The sequence below is a fragment of the Cygnus atratus genome, chromosome 2 (genome assembly GCF_013377495.2).
Source record: "Cygnus atratus isolate AKBS03 ecotype Queensland, Australia chromosome 2, CAtr_DNAZoo_HiC_assembly, whole genome shotgun sequence".
NCBI classification, from domain to species: Eukaryota; Metazoa; Chordata; class Aves; order Anseriformes; family Anatidae; genus Cygnus; species Cygnus atratus.
The window spans coordinates 62,689,564-62,705,181 of record NC_066363.1 but is presented as its reverse complement, the minus strand read 5'-3'; the positions used below and the strand labels follow the sequence as shown (position 1 = coordinate 62,705,181).

Below are 15,618 nucleotides of genomic sequence, written 5' to 3'. Positions count from 1 at the left end.
AGGACCACATAATTATATGAAATAATAGTTCCCGTCTTTTTTTCTCTTTGGCAAAAATATTTTTTTTCTTCAGAGAGTTGGTTTGCATAGTCCTTGCCACTGCTTGTTACATCCAGCATTTCCTTTCCATTGTCCACCTTCCCTTGATACAGAGCTTGCTGCAGCTTACAGGAATCTTTTCCATCCCTGCATCTGAGAAGTCCTGAGCTATGAATGTGGTTGCAATGGGCCAGTCGACCATGGTATACTACATGGTATACTACCATGGTATACTACAGTGGCACTTCACAAGCAGGACTGCCTGAACTCTTTATATGGCCTAACTTCAAAACAACAGTTTTCCAACAAAACTTCCATGTGTCCATTATAACCATTAGTTCTAAGTATCAAGGATGCCAGCACTTTCTCCAGCTTCTGTGTATAAGAGCGTATAATGTGAACACACAAGAAAGCAGGTACTTCCAGTTGCCTTCAGCCTGCTTTGTGCTATTCCAGTATCTCAAACCCTATGGAAAGCCAGGTGATGTGATAGCTTTCCAGAGATAACGTATCTCCTCAGAGATGCAGAACCACAGACATTCAAAGTGGAAGTGGGCACAAGACCAATGGCACACTAGCTCTAGTAAAGACATAAATCACAGTTCTCAAAACCTCTGGATCAAAAAGTCAGCTTTAATTTGCCTTTGCTCATCCACGTCTTAGAACAAGTTCAGGAGAGCAGATGCCAAAAAATGCACAGCCTGCCCATTGTCAGACAGACGAAAAGAAAATTAACGTATTAATACTGTGATTATACCACCCACATCCACTCATAAAGTGCAAGTGCATGAAGTGAAAGGGGATGGTTTTGTAGCCAAGCCATTAGAGCAGGAGTTAGGAGACCTGAGCTTTCATCACAGTCCCATAAGAAATTCCTTGTGGATAAACCACAGTCTCTAAGTTTGATGTTTTTCTACACACACACACACACAGAGAGAGAGAAAAAAAAGCCAATTCTTGCAGACAGCTGTAATTAATGATCATTTCTTTAGAGACCAAATTCATCCATGTTTATTAAGTGCTTAGAGATGATTAGTTGGACAGTAATATAACAGCAGTAAAGTGTAATTGTAAAAGCTCATATTGAAACTATTGCTTTATGGATGTTTAAAATGACCATTTTTATGGGCATTATGACCATAAAAGCAAAGACATATAATTTATAACATAAGGATCTCCAGATTTTGATCTTGTCAAAACTTACCATAACAAGTAATCACACTCAATAGGCAAAAGCTGAAAGAACTTTATCAGCCTTAACTAAGAGGTAAAAGCTTGCAATGATTTTATTAGTTCTCATCTTTCCTACAAGAAAATATTTATATGTCCTGCAGCTTCGTAACAGTTTGACCGAGGGATCACAGGATATTAGTCTTATTTCTTCTGTATCACTAACTACAGATTTTCATCCAATTAATTCTGTGCAAAATTGCAAAGTCATAACCAAAACATACTTCTGATCTCATCATCACTTGAAAGCATCACAAAATGAAAAGTCTAGTATTAACTGTAGTGGCTTGTTCTGCTGATTTTTCTCACATACAGAGCTACAGTGTACATACACGCACGCTCTTAGTCTTACCTCTCTTTCCTTATATTAAGGGCAAGCACCAGTGTTGTTCTGCGCAATCCATGTTTCAGTTTGAGAAGTGAGGATGTCCAAAACAGTGTTATTGCATGGTGGTTGCAGTGCCTTTTTATTAGAAAAGCATTACCTATACTTTAGAAGTGAATTATTTACTATGTGCTGCACACAAAATCTCCAGCACATTCTCCACTCCGAAATCCCATATCACCACAACTTCTCTTTCCACACGTTACAGCAGATGCTCATGAGTGAACTTATCTCATTTGGTAACTAGACCTGGCTGCCTGTAGAAGATCCCCACCAGTGTCCCTTTTGTATTCAAGGTTCAGGGGTTTTTGCTACCAATAACTCTCAAACAGGACCTACAAGCTTTCGTAAAGCAGCACCCTCAGAAGCCAGCGTCTGTTCTACCTGTTATGTTCTTGTTCATGTTCCTACCATGAAAATCAGTCCACTTGGTCTCCGCTAATCAATGAGAATAGACAACTTTTCATTTTGGTCTTTCTACCAAGGCTTCTCAGTGGTATATAAGGAATTACAGTTGTAATTGCACTTTACAGACTTTGTTGAGTTATGGCAACTTATTCATAAACTAAGAGTTTACAGTTTTTACCACATTTGCTCTCAGAGTCTTACACCTTCGTTTGCCCTCCCAACTAATTTAGCCTGTTAAGAGAAACTGAGCTGGAGACTGCTTTGCTCATGCTGCTTCACTCTTTCTCCCTTGCTAGGATGCATCCCTGTGCTCTACAGACCACAACCTGCAGAGTCAGTTCTGCAAAACCCTTGATGATTAGTTTCCAGCATTTCAGTTCAGTCTTCTCTCATTTCTGAGATGGCAAAGACCTGGAAGGACATTATTTAGATACTCCTTTTCTTCTCAGAGCCATTCAGATTTCCATAACTAGTGTAGTTCTTTATGACAGCTTGCAGTTATGGAAAGGTATCACCGCAAGAGGAGACCTGTCATTATCCAATCCAGTTTTTCAGTTATTTTCTTTATTGTTGTGTTTAAGATAAGTGCCCTTTGTAGAATTTTCTGTCCCTTCTTGGGCAGCGATTGCTTTCTTCCCAGAACAACTGATTAAGTTCTCTTTTTAGTTGCTTGCTTCTTACAATATGGATATCCATCAGGTTTGCCCTTGTAGAGGATGATCAGTCTTCCAGAGAAAGTTCCTCACTGAATCACTGTTAAACAATCAATATTTCTAGTAGGGTGGAAGGAAACCTGGTTCTCTTTTCCCTCCTGCTCACAAATCACCACATTAATTCTTTTCTTTCTGCTCTCCCCAGTCCTGTAAAATTGATCTTTTCCCTTGTGGCAGGCCTGAACAAAGGTTTCAGCAATCGGCTGTCCAATAAACAATTGCTTCGGATGCTGCACAGTGTTAAAGTCAGTATCTCCACACCAGTTTCCTTCTCCTCTGCCAGGTCTCCCTGCTTCTAACTCAAGAAAGAGAGATCACATTTATCCTTTGGCAGAAATAAAATAGAGTGTATCCAATGCAGGTAACTGCAGTAACTCATTATGCATCTGTATTCCTAACAGAATGTGGTATCTTTCTTGTGTTAAAGGGAACCAAATACTCTCACTTGCCATTTCCCTAAAGCATAGCCTACAAACCACAAAGATTTAGAGTTCTTACATCCAATGTTTTTGGCACTTCTTCATATTCGTGCACTAAAAGGGTGCTCATTGATTTAATAAGCCAAGGTCTAGAGAGATCTATAAATATAAGAATTTTACCCTGATGCATTATTGCCCTGATACCCAAGACTGAACTTCTGCTCCTTCACAGATAAATTGCTTCCTCGCTGGTTAACACCAGCTTCCATTAGCAAGAGTGGTGGCAGACATATTTGGGAAGGTGATCCATGATAAAACACAGCTTCATGTCTTTTTTGTTTTCCCTTTGATTTCTCTACTCACCACATCCCACGCTCCTCCTTTCCCCAGCCGGCTGTACTCAGAAGAATCAATAATTTATTCTTTATCACTCTTAGCTAAAAAGTTATCATTGGGCCTCACTTAAAATCTACAGAAGTCAGTGCAGTGACATGCATCAAACTCAGCAGGCTTAAGATTACAATTGCCAAAATTGCTTTCTAAAATGCAGTCTGAAACAATTCTTTAAGTCTTTTACAGGCTTATAATTATGTTGGCTAATGATAATTTTATTTATAGCAATAATAGAAGTGGGGGGTTCTCAATGTTTCAGTCCTAAAGTAGGAAAGATTCTGTACATTGAGTTACTCTGTAACTTCCCAAATGTAAAATGTAGTGCTTGCTGGTCTATACTTCTCTTTGCATCCAACAGCAAATGAATGCTTATGGCTTTCTCTTAACTATATTGTGCAAAGTTTTATTTAGAGTAACTATTTTTAAATAACTGCTAAGTGTTGACTTGTCCAGCTGAATTGCTCCCAAAATGCCTAACTGTGATGCAAAGTTAAAAGGAAAGGGAATGTTTCTCCCCAAAACGTGTGCGGCATTATTAACCACTGCATTCCCAGCACAATAGCCAGTGCCATCCTGGGAATAAAAAATCCTGGGATGCTTTTTTGATAAAAGCATCACCTGTTCTTTCACTGTCTTTGCATTACAGCACATATAGCCATGTTGTATCCTTCACCTTGTGCTCCTGTGCCAGCTCCTCAGCTGTTGGTGTGCAAAACTGAGCACGTGGCAGCTGCAGGCAGCAGCATTTCCTAACCCTACCTTTCACCCTCTTTTCTGAGCTACAGCCGAAGGTTTCTGCGACTGCCTCTGACTTTGTGAGAACAATTCTCACTCTGAATTCACACAATATACGCAACTTCACAATGTCATATTAAAGTCACATATAACTTTGTGCCTGAGAGTTTTAACATCAAAGAAACGATTGCCAGATCATGGATTGGATTACTTTCCATTAGCTCAGTGATGAGATAACCTCTTGTTATGTAAAGGCCACAAAGGTACCCTAGATTTGATTATGTAAAATATTCCCCTCTTTGTGCAGTTACTTTTTGTACAGGCCTGAATGTTCTTATTATCTGAAATCCAAACTTACCAGGCAAACACACATTATACAAGGGTTGTCTGTGATAAATGGTATCTGTAGAATTTCCCCTTCATTTTCACATTTTGCAACGGATCCTGAAAGAGAAATAAAAATTAAAAAATATTGACGTATCTCAATGCCCCCATCTGGTTTTGGATGCTGTCCTTGTCGCTCTCATTTAACCCGTGCTCCGTTCCTGGCCTTCAACTTTAAATTCTGCCTCAATTTGCCCACTTGAAGTAATCAAGGATGCTAAGCATTTCTCTAAGATTCCAAAGGGAACCGGGAAATGACTGGCCTTTTACTGGCGCACAAACCTAGACTCTCTTTGTGTCCCAGTTATAGCAAAGAAGGACGCTTTTTCTCTTCTCAGATGACGTGTGGAGAATAACGAGTACTCCATGCAAAGCAGGCTACTCCTATAACGATAGATCCAGAGCTCATTGAATCAGTAGAAGGCTGTCCATTACACTCCGAGGACTTGGATCAGGAGCTCAGTGCAAGCACTAAACCAAGCATCCTCCTAATGTGTGACAGCCAATTGGCAAGTGAGTCAAAATTAGCAGGCTGACTGTCAAATGGAATCAAATTAGAAATCCCTTTATGGCCCTAGAGCTGATTAGCCGGTATTGTGTCATGTTGGAATCGCTTCTCGAAATCTAAGAGCTCGCGCTGGGAATTGAATTAGCTTTTCCCTGCATGCTCCAGATATCAATAAAATATAACCCGGGGGTGGAGAGGGGGATACAAAGTGGGAGAGAGGGAGGGGGAGCACAGCTCCTCCGTTCATTCACCTGCCCCGAACCACGCGGTGACACACGCAGCCCCCCGGTCACCCCGGTCCCCGCGGGGACCCGAAGGCGTGTGGCTGAAGCAGGTAGGCTCCGCGCCCCCCGTGCCCCCTTACCTGTGAGCAGGGAGGAGGCCGGCGCCCCGGGGAGGCAGAGGGCCCCCAGGAGGACGGCGGCGGCGGCCGGGACGAGGCTCAGTGCCGTCGCCACCCGGTCCCCGCCGAGCCTGGGCATCATGGTCCTGGGCTGGGGTGCCGCCGCCTCCGGGACGCGCCGTCGGGTGGCGGAGCCCGGCCGCCCCCGGAGCGGCCACCCCAGCACCGACCGGGAAAAGGGGGCGAAAGGGGGTCGCGGGCGGGGGCGTCGGGGGGTAGGAAGGGAGATGCCGGCCCGCCGGGGAGTCCCACCCCGCGGCGGCACCGGGGGAGGGGACTGCGGGTGCGGGGAAAGCAGCTGTCAGCGCCTGCCCCTCGGCCCCGCACCCCCTCTTTCCATTACCCCCCTCCCCTGCCCGCATCCCTTCTTATACCTTCCTCTCCCCATAGTCCCTCCTCCGGCACCCCCCGGCCCCCACGCCGCCCTCCCCCCCGGCGCACACCCGCACAGACGGGCTGCCAGCCCCAGACCCCGCTCCCCTGCCGGCAGATGCCCGGCCACTCCCTCCCCGGCCCCGCCGAGCACCGCCCGGGCCGGCCGCGCCGTCGGGGCGAGCAGAGGAGGAGGAGGAGGAGGAGGAAGAAGGAGGAGGAGGAGGAAAAGTAACGGGGGGCCAGGAGGGGAGGAAGCTCGGATCCTCCGGCAGGTCCGGTGCTAAGCGCAAAGCCAGGTACCTCCGGCGGGCTTGTGGCGGTGCCATTTGGGCAGTGGAGAGGAGGAGGAGGAGGAGGAGGAGGAGGAGGAAGAGGAGGAGGAGGAGGGACGGGCAGCGCCGCGGCGAGGCTCTGCTCCCCGGCTCTCCGCGCCGCCGGCCCGGCCGCGGAGCTCCCCTCTCCCCTCCCTTCCTCCCTCCCTCCCTCCCTCCTTCCTTCCCTCCTTCCTTCTCTCCCTCCTCACCGCCTGTGCTGTCCCCTCTCCCTCCGCAGCACAGCCCCGGGGCTGCCTCTCGAGGGGCTCCCCCCGCCCGGCCCCGCTCCCTCCCCGCCGCCGCCGCCTCCTCCCAGCCGAACCTGCCCGCCGAGCCCGGCCGTCCCCGGCTCCACGGAGCCTTCAGAGTCCCTCCGGTGACATTTCCCACCCGTACGGCCGCTTTCCGCTGCTTCAGGGTCGTTTTCGCACGCAGCTTCTCCGTGCGCATCCCACCGCCGGGACGGTGCGGCACGGCTGGCCCCGCTGCTGTCACACACCAGCCCGCTTCGCCGGTCCTCTTCCTTCCACGGCGATGTTTCGCTGAGGGAAAGGAGCGCTCCCAGAAATAAACCAGGCTGATGACAAGCTGAAAAATGCTCTCAGATTCATACGCGTTCTTGTGTGCTTGCTTTGGGCTGGGGATGTGAGCTGCTGTTTCAAAAAAGCTTACAGTAGTGGCAAATCAGGTGCAGGCAGGACAGGACTATTTTTGCTTTAAATACGTTTTACATCCCAGTCAGATGCACAGCAATTAGGTTCACCTGTTCATTTTAAGAATTAAGCCCCAAAGCCAAGACCTCTGGAAGCCTGCATCATTGTTCTAAAATGCGAGATATGCACGCCTCATTACCAAGACCTACCATCACCTACCTTTATGGTAGGAAGCCAAAGTCCTTAAATAGCTACAATTGCCTATGATAGGGACTACAGAAAAGTGATATTGGTAAACTTGTAGAAATCACTAGCAAAATTTTCTCTATCAAGAAAGACTACATTTTTTTTTCCCCAGCCTTAATCTATACAGGTTGAAGCTGCATAGGCAGATAGGATAATTTAGCTGCCATTAAAGGAAACACACACACAAAAAAAAGGGGGTGGTGGGGGGAGGAGAGCATTTGTATTCTACAAAAATATAATTGGGATCACTGCATAAATATAATGCATGTAACCCAAATATATATGTATATATATATATATATATATATATATATATTCTGGTAAATGATTCATGATTGTCTTTCATTTACACATAGACGAGCCTGTGGAGGTACATATTACACTCTACTGCAGAAGAGATTTTCACTTGTCCACATGTTTTTTTTTGTTTGTTTTGTTTTGTTTTGTTTTTCCCCATTGGAAAGATGTACTGAATCTATTGGCAAACTGGCCTTTTCTTGCTTCTCTATCTGTAATCAGTGGTTATGTTTCCCTTTTGTAATTCCAGTGCAGCCACAGACCTCCTAAAGCAACAGCCATTGCTACCCTAATAATTTCTGAAGTGACAACTACCACCGGAAAGTACTTACATCATTGTGTGCATTGAGTCTTCTCTTTGTGATGATCTAAAATTAATTAAATATTAATGTCACCTGGTGTGAGAAACATACAAATCATGAGGGCATCAAATAACAATTCAGGCTTCCAAATAACAGCAGGGAACTTGTTAAAATACTTCGCAAACACAAGTTTCATCTCTTTTATCAAATGAAGACAAGAGGTGACAGCAACTGAACTGCACACTCAATTCATGCTATAACTCATCCAGTTAACAAGAGCATGTAATGAAACCATACCTAAGGCAGGGCAGTTACAAAGCAATGCACACAGATCTGCTACAGCATCTCCAACACACTGATTCGGCCTAAAACTTACCTCTGAAACAGCATCTGTGGGATGAAAACATGGTGAGTGCTCCACAGGGTGAGCTCATTGCTTTTCTTTGGGCTTGCATCAGTATCTGGGGGAGGAATTTGCCCTTTTCTTCATTGCTTGGAACACCTGCTGAAATGGCAGCCAAAGCTGTGACATACCATGTCTACACTACACTTCACAAGCTGTTGGGTGCCCAGCAGAAGAGCCTGCTGAGGACTCGTGCTGCCTCTGAATCTCTTGGAGCCCTGGTTCCCCATCTCCCCCTCTCACTGGGGAAGAGGGGAAATGCTCACAGTTAGGAGCAACCTCCGGTTCTCCCTGGTGTTGAGAACGGTGACACACCTCTGGGAAAAATCGCTCTCTAATTGAAATCTCTCACAAGGTGAGGCCCAGCAGGGAAGGGAAACATGGCCTTGTAAGCCTCCCACCTTAGTGTCACCCATTCAGGGCTACAGGTACAGGCTTTGTCTCAGCTCTTTACCTCTCTCTTAGCCTTTCTGAAAAGTCTGTCTTACCAGAGGTCTGAATCCTTTCTGGTCATAATGCTGCATTAAGTAGAGTTTCAAGGGTTTGGTTTTTATTTCCTTTTGCAGCCCTGTTTGAATGGGTACTTATTAAAAAAAATAAAAAATAAAAAATTCAGAGCTGTGGTAACTTTTAGCAAAATCAGGGGGTCACACTGAAAGCTGTGTCCTGCTATTGGATATGCACAGAGACTTCTGTTATAACTGCTAGCATAAAATAAAATTGTGTCATTGAAAATCTTACCTCCTTTGCATAAGCATCACATAGTATCGCTTCTTATTGAGGGGGTATATTCATTCGTTTTGTTTACTGGTCAGCCTGGCTTCATTCAGCTTGATTGAGTGTTTGATGTCCACAAATATCTAGTTCATACGTCATTTGGCTCTTTCTCCAGTGACACTTTCCCAGTGGTCAGCCATACTTGGTTAATAATGTTAGCCATTAGCTGATGATAATAAAAGTTCAACTTAGCACCCACCTAAAATGAAAAAAAAAAAAAAGATATCTACAGTTAATAATAATAACAGTGAAGAAGACAGCAATCTCATTCATGTCTTTCTTCATGATTATCTGTTTTACTGGCAAGTCAAAATGGCTAGAAGACCCATTATTTATTAGCTAGAGAACTCTTCCAGAACTGAGGGGATGCACTGAATCATTAGAATTCACAAATATTTTCTTTTGCTCAGGAAATTGACTGTTCTAGGTCTTGAGCTTAGGTGGTCCTAAGGGTCCCTTCCCATGCGAGAAAGTATGCAATAAACATGCTACATAGGAATGTGTATATTTTGGTACTGGAAATGTCCCTTTTTATTATTTTTATGTTGTTATGCATTATTTTAATGCACTTTCTTAGTATCTATGAGACTTCTCAAAATAAAGAGGGAAACACCTCTGAAAAATGCTATATTGAAGTCTACACTGAATATCTGTGTTTGCAAGGCAATGCATACACAGTGAAGGTGGTTTGCACATCAGATTGAGTTTACCCCTTTCTATCGTTACTATACCCTTACCAAACATAAGTATTCTCGATCCAATAACTTACACAGTCAAAAAGAGGGGCACACACATTTGCTGTAAATGGAGCTACGGAACCGATAAACTTCAACCCTGCCAATTCTTGCCAAGAGACCTTTAGTTTGGGGAAGTATTTTATTACCGTGGTGCATCAACACACAGCAACTGGGAAGCTTGGTAGTAACACAAAGAATCACAATGTGGATGTCACCCTTCCATGCGGGAGAACGGAGGGGAGTTACTCTACTGTTCACCATCTAGTTGTCTTCACTGCTGCCTTTCAAATGCTCATGCACATTGGTCATTCATTTCTGTGCTTAATCATTTTTAAAGTTAAGAGTATCTACCAGTGTGAACAAACATTATTTCTTACATAGCCACTTCTCCTCCACGAGATAATAAAACTTGAGACTGGCCTAAGTATACTAAAGAGGTGTTCCTGACAAGCCCCCTTACTGCAAAATAATCAGAAACCAAAATGTATGTAAATGAGGGCTGGAGACCACGCTAAGAGATTTTAAAACTGTAACTGAATTAAAAATGACATATGGTCAAAGTCCTTAAATAAAAGAAAAGTACAAGAAAGTATCTAAAAGTTACAGTGAGACTTACTTGAATAAATGTTTATAAATTTTATCAAACAACTCATCATTTTGACAGTTTTCCATAAACTCCTGGAACATGCAAAGCATTTAATTTATTTGTGGCAAGATAAAGATAATGAGTAACATTAAAAGTTTATTAACATAGAACGTCCTGGCATGGTCAAACTTGCATACTTCTATTGTTTAAATTATGTTTTCTAAGAACTGAAAAAGTTATCCTTACAAAAAGGAGTTTCTAATTACAAAAGTCTTCAAAATCATACTCATCATCTGCACTTGTAGAAATGCAAACCGAATGAACAGAGCACAAATTAAACTGGATATAAATGCCACCAGTACATCAAACTATAAAAAAACAACAAAACTTAAAGAAAAAAAATCCTTGATTGCCACACAGAGAAGAAAATATCACTCTAATATGGAGAAAATGGGTCATCGTAGTCTTTTATCAAGTATACTAAAAAACAAACCCAAAAAGTACGTGATGACAGAAATGGTGACGTAGTCTGAACTATGGAAGACTCAGCAGAAGCTATTAAATAGGCTATAAGCCAAGCAAACAGAATAAACTGGCATATGCTTTCATGCGTTTTTGTTACTTCACTGCTGTAAATACAGTTTGTCTTCCAGAGATAATAAAAAAATATTTTGTGTGAGTTATGTGTTTTCCTGTTAGGTTACCCCTGAACATCTGCTGTGCCCGATAAAGGATAAGAGCTAATTAAATCACATAGAGTAACATGCATGAGGTATTATTTTGCTTTGAATGTGAGAGAAATGAAAACCTACATTTTGCCTAGTTACTTTCCTAGCTAATGACTGCAATAAATGAGCACTCAAGAAACGTGTCCAATGGCAGACTGATGACTGCAGATGAGGATGGAGCTTCCTAACGCTACAGACAGCCACCCTGCATGCTCCAAAACCCTTGGTCCCACCCCCCCAACACACAAAAAAAGGCTTACTTATTCTGACATAAGATTTTACCCTCCAGCCAGAATCCAGTTCAAAAACAGCGGCCTCTACCAAGCACAGAAAGGCAAAGGCTTGTATGTTTGCCAAAAGCCAAGTTTCCAACTGCATGTATCCTGTAAGTTCATCACTTCTCCCAACAAAACCCTCCCGAGGGAGCTTTCATGTTGCTGTGCTCTTCCTGCTGCTGTTCTTGTTTTGTAGCAGAATTTCTCCCTGGGCTTTTCTAAATGACAAATAAAGGTTTAAAACTCGGAGGTGACATATGAGGAGTGAACATAAGACGTCACGTCACAGCCTCCTCTTGTTGACGTGAGTGCCCTGATTCACACTCACATGACTGAAAGAAGACTAAGAGCCATTAATTTTAAGTCATCTATAAGAAAAAGGTTATAGTTTGTCGACAATGGCACGCAAAAGACAAGCTGTTGTGTGGGGCGATTGCTGGCAGATGGCAGTGTTGGGAGAACAGATCTCCGCAGCGTGCAGCCGCAGAGCAGGGACGAGATGGAGCAGCTTCCACAACTAACCTGAACCACAGATCTGTTTACAGCGATCTAATCCATATGTGCTAGTATCTTGCTGCTACACGAATGAAACGCTCTCTTGCGTTGTTCTCAGAATGTACTTTTTCTTTTTGTGCATCTGGCTTTGGATGCACAGGGCATTCGCTTTTACTGTCCCTGCAACTAGTACAACATACCTTATTCCATCTGGAAGCAAAACAAAAGAGCATTACAAAGAACCCTTCATCATAGTTCCTTTCCAGATACAATGCTTAAGCAATTTAAGAATTAGTTTTTCTTTTCTTTTAAGAAAATTGGCTGTGCAACATCACAGCTCCTGTAAGAAATCCTCCCCTGCTTTTTCTTCTTGGCTTCTGATTTAAGTAAGTACACTCATTTACCAAAATACCTGATCTGTCCTACTGATTGTACCTCACTTATAGAGCAATGAACTGACAATCTCAAGCAGCCTTTTCCATCAGTATATGTGAAAAAATCAGGGTAATACTGCACCAGTCTGTTGCAAATTCTGCTAGTTACAGAGTTTCATAATAAGTAATAGAGCCATTATTAAAGAAGCAATGTTACAAAATTTCACAGTTATGCTGAACTGCTCAGTAATCTGATTGGATAATTCAACCCTGGATATTCTGCATGTGCTTGAGCCCAAAAGTAGATTCTTGTCTACTGTTTAGGAATATAAGAGTACACAAAATAAATGAATAAATAAATAAATAAATGTAGAAATGAACAAACACACTAGCAGCAACAAGAAGAAAGTTATTAAAAACCCATCTAATTTTACTACTGATTCACATGGGTCAGATTACTGTTGGAGATTAGTCTTCACCAAAAAGAAAACAGACAGCCACTTGAGCCAGAGAAAAATGTACTTCCATGAGGGAGTGCAATTCATCTGTCTGCCTCTCAGCTGTCTGTGGCTGTCAGGAGGAGAGGAGAGGATCATTAAGTGTGCCAGAGGCGGCCTTTCGGTGTCATTACACAGATCTGCAGGGGTTTTCAGCCAAAGCCTCTACTTCTCTGACAGTGGCATATCACTAAATAGGTTGTTGAGAAGCACAAGGTGAACAGAGAGAGGGAAAAGTATTTACTTTGGTAAAGTTTTAGTCACATGTCTTGTATATATTAGCAGATTAAACAAGAGTCTGAATTAGCAGATTAAACAAATCGTCTGAATTACTTGTGACCAAAGAAAACAGTTAATCAACAGTTTAAAGGCTTCATGGAATTTAAAAAATATATTTACATGGTGTACACCATTAATTTCAGCTATCTTTAAATGCAGACCGAAGCCTCAAGGTAGAGGCTGGCAGGTATTCTGACACAAAATGATTTCTGTTTAGAGGCTGGTTGGTGATGAACTATTTTCAGAGCAGAACTTGTGGCTTTGGGGCTTGTTTTGCTTCCAGTTTTAACTAAACTAGTTTGAAGAACACAAAACTAACTCTTTTCAAGTTACTTAAAACTCTAACTGGCTTACATATTTTTACATTTCAATTAATTTGAAGTCAGTCTGTATGGCTGTAGCCAAGTTTGTATCAGTATGGAAGCTAGATAATGAATAAGATAGCTATTATTAAACAGAAAGGGTATTACCATGCTGGAAATACTTTGGAAACTGCTCACCCTGCTAGTAGATCGTGTAATTTAGAGCCTTCCCCAGGAAATGTTCACACATTGGATTAGCCCAGATGAGTTCAATAAGAATAATAACACAGTGGGCAGAAAGGCACTTTTGCAAGCATTTGTGGAAGCAGGTTCCTTAAGCAAACCAGGGTAACTCCAAACAAGAGAGGAATGGCGATAGCATCGGGGTAGCCACATTTTCAGCTTTATTGAGTGCTGGGTCACCCAAGGAACAGGCTCTGCTCCAAGGGGGATGCGTCCCCTGTGGCTGGGAGGTGGGCTTCAGGTCCCTGACCCTCTGGGAGCAATGCAGCACTGAGCTCTGTGCACGGAGACCTCCGCACCTCCAGGCCCAGGGGATGTGACTGCAGTCACAGGGCAAGCCAAGGGTAGCCCACCCAGTTGCGACCCATTAATTAGCTCTCACGATCAAATTGGCACTGGACCTACACCAATCCACCAACTCAGCTAAGCAGCTGTCAGCGTCTCAGGTCTCCTAGGCTGTGCTTAGGAGGCAGTGGCATCATGAAAACTAGAAAGATAGAAACCCAAAAGTAAAGCCAGAATCCTTCAGAGAAAAGGTGAGGGGCTGCCCTGGTGGCATGAGACCCTGCTACGTGCCTTTGCTGCCTTCCAGCATGATTTGGATGGGGGGGACACACATGGTGTGGAGCACCTGCAGGATGGAGACCCAAACCTTTACGTACCAGATCATCCAGTATGGTGTTTCTTCATTTTCATGATTACTTTCTTAGATAGACTTGTTCTGAGGCACCTGTTTATCTTTCTAAACTTTCATATTCCAAAAGAAAAACATCAAATAATAAATCACAGAACTGAGGGTTTCACCACCTCACAATGGAGCTGCTTTCAGCACTGTTGTGCCAGAAATAATGAAAGTAATTGTACTTAAAGATCATTCCTGTACATCTCTATTAAAAAAAAAAAAATCTTCCCCACTGCCTTAATGATGATTAATCGACTTTTGAGCATTCCGCAAAATGACAATACAAGCCATCTATTACAGAAAGTAACATTCGGTGACTAGTTAGTGCTAGCAACAGTTCCATGCTTTGCTTTTGGATCAATTCCAGCTGTATAAATAGACAGTGAAATTCCGAAAATGCAGGAATTTTGCTGCTATGAAACATTCAGAGAACAACAATCAACTCTCAGCTTTGTAATGATAGGATTTCAAAAAATGGCCATTTATTTTAAAATAGTCTCTGTGGTTTTTAAAGCTGTTCCTACAGAATGCACAGAGGACAAAATGCACATATTTTTGCAGGCTTTCAGCTGCTGGCCCAAATACAGAAAATGATTAAGAAAAGACAGATTTAATTTACATGATGCAAACTAGAAGAAGCAAGCAAGAAAAGATGGTTCTGAAAGCTGTATTTTATTTTCTCCTAAAAGAGGTGTAGTGCAAAGTATTTTTTTCACAGCTAACAGAATCCAGTCAGATTGCAAAGGTATGAGCATGGGAGCAGTCAAACAATAGCTCTATTCACCCGCAACCAAATTCTCAAAATCTGGAGTCTCACTTTCTGGATTCCCAGACTGAGCCTCAGGCCTTGAGCTTAATTGGGGTAACTAAAAAAATGAGGGCAATCAAAATTATCACTTGGCTTTGATAATGCGGGCCTTTGCGAGGGAGGGACAGGGATGGAGCCAAACTTAACAGAGACGACGTGCGGCACATCAACACAAAGCCATCCCTGTGGGCACACGGTGAGCATGAAGAGAGACATGGGAGCCTGTAGGGAGAGGCAATCCTCTGCAACTAAAAACTCTTACACCGGTTTATGAGCGTGTTCAAAGCACTGCCTGGTGCTACAGTTTACAAAGGGTGGAAAATTACATAAAGAGGGGCCAGATGATACCTCTGATGTTAGCCAGGCAGAGGCACAGAGCCGGGGGAACCTGTGGAGAGTCTTGAGGGATTCTGGCACGGCCAGACTGCAGGATGTGGCCACTGCTGGAGCTGCTTGCTGCGACAGCTTTATACTTTGGAAGTCAAACGAAGCATTCCTTGCTTCTGCTTGGCCCTGTTCAGGAGCACAGAGGAGCCTGTGCATGTGAGGGGAGAGGGGAAAGGGCCAGCACTTTGCTCCAGGACTGCCTGGGCACACTAGCCCCAGGTTTGCTGTACCCTCGCCGAGA

General features: G+C 43.4%; 1 protein-coding gene across 10 annotated transcripts in view; it reads right to left on the bottom strand.

Annotated features, from left to right (window-relative positions):
• BMPER (BMP binding endothelial regulator) overlaps window positions 1-14,219 on the bottom strand; it is a 159,050-nt gene extending 144,831 nt beyond the window's left edge. For 2 of the 10 annotated variants that reach the window (XM_035552488.2, XM_035552495.2), the window contains exons 1-5: window positions 11,296-11,468; window positions 8,949-9,183; window positions 7,835-7,870; window positions 6,697-6,848; window positions 4,681-4,766 (exon numbers count right to left, since the gene is read on the bottom strand). In XM_035552488.2, the coding sequence (XP_035408381.1) occupies window positions 4,681-4,766; window positions 6,697-6,848; window positions 7,835-7,870; window positions 8,949-8,965 (291 nt within the window). In that variant the 5' untranslated portion in view covers window positions 8,966-9,183; window positions 11,296-11,468. Of the gene's footprint in view, window positions 1-4,680; window positions 4,767-5,578; window positions 5,961-6,628; window positions 6,931-7,834; window positions 7,871-8,180; window positions 8,310-8,948; window positions 9,184-11,295; window positions 11,482-14,162 lie in introns of those variants that run through there. The other 8 variants (XM_035552490.2, XM_035552491.2, XM_035552489.2 and 5 more) reach the window with 8 other exon arrangements.
• Window positions 14,220-15,618: the final 1,399 nt, after the last annotated feature.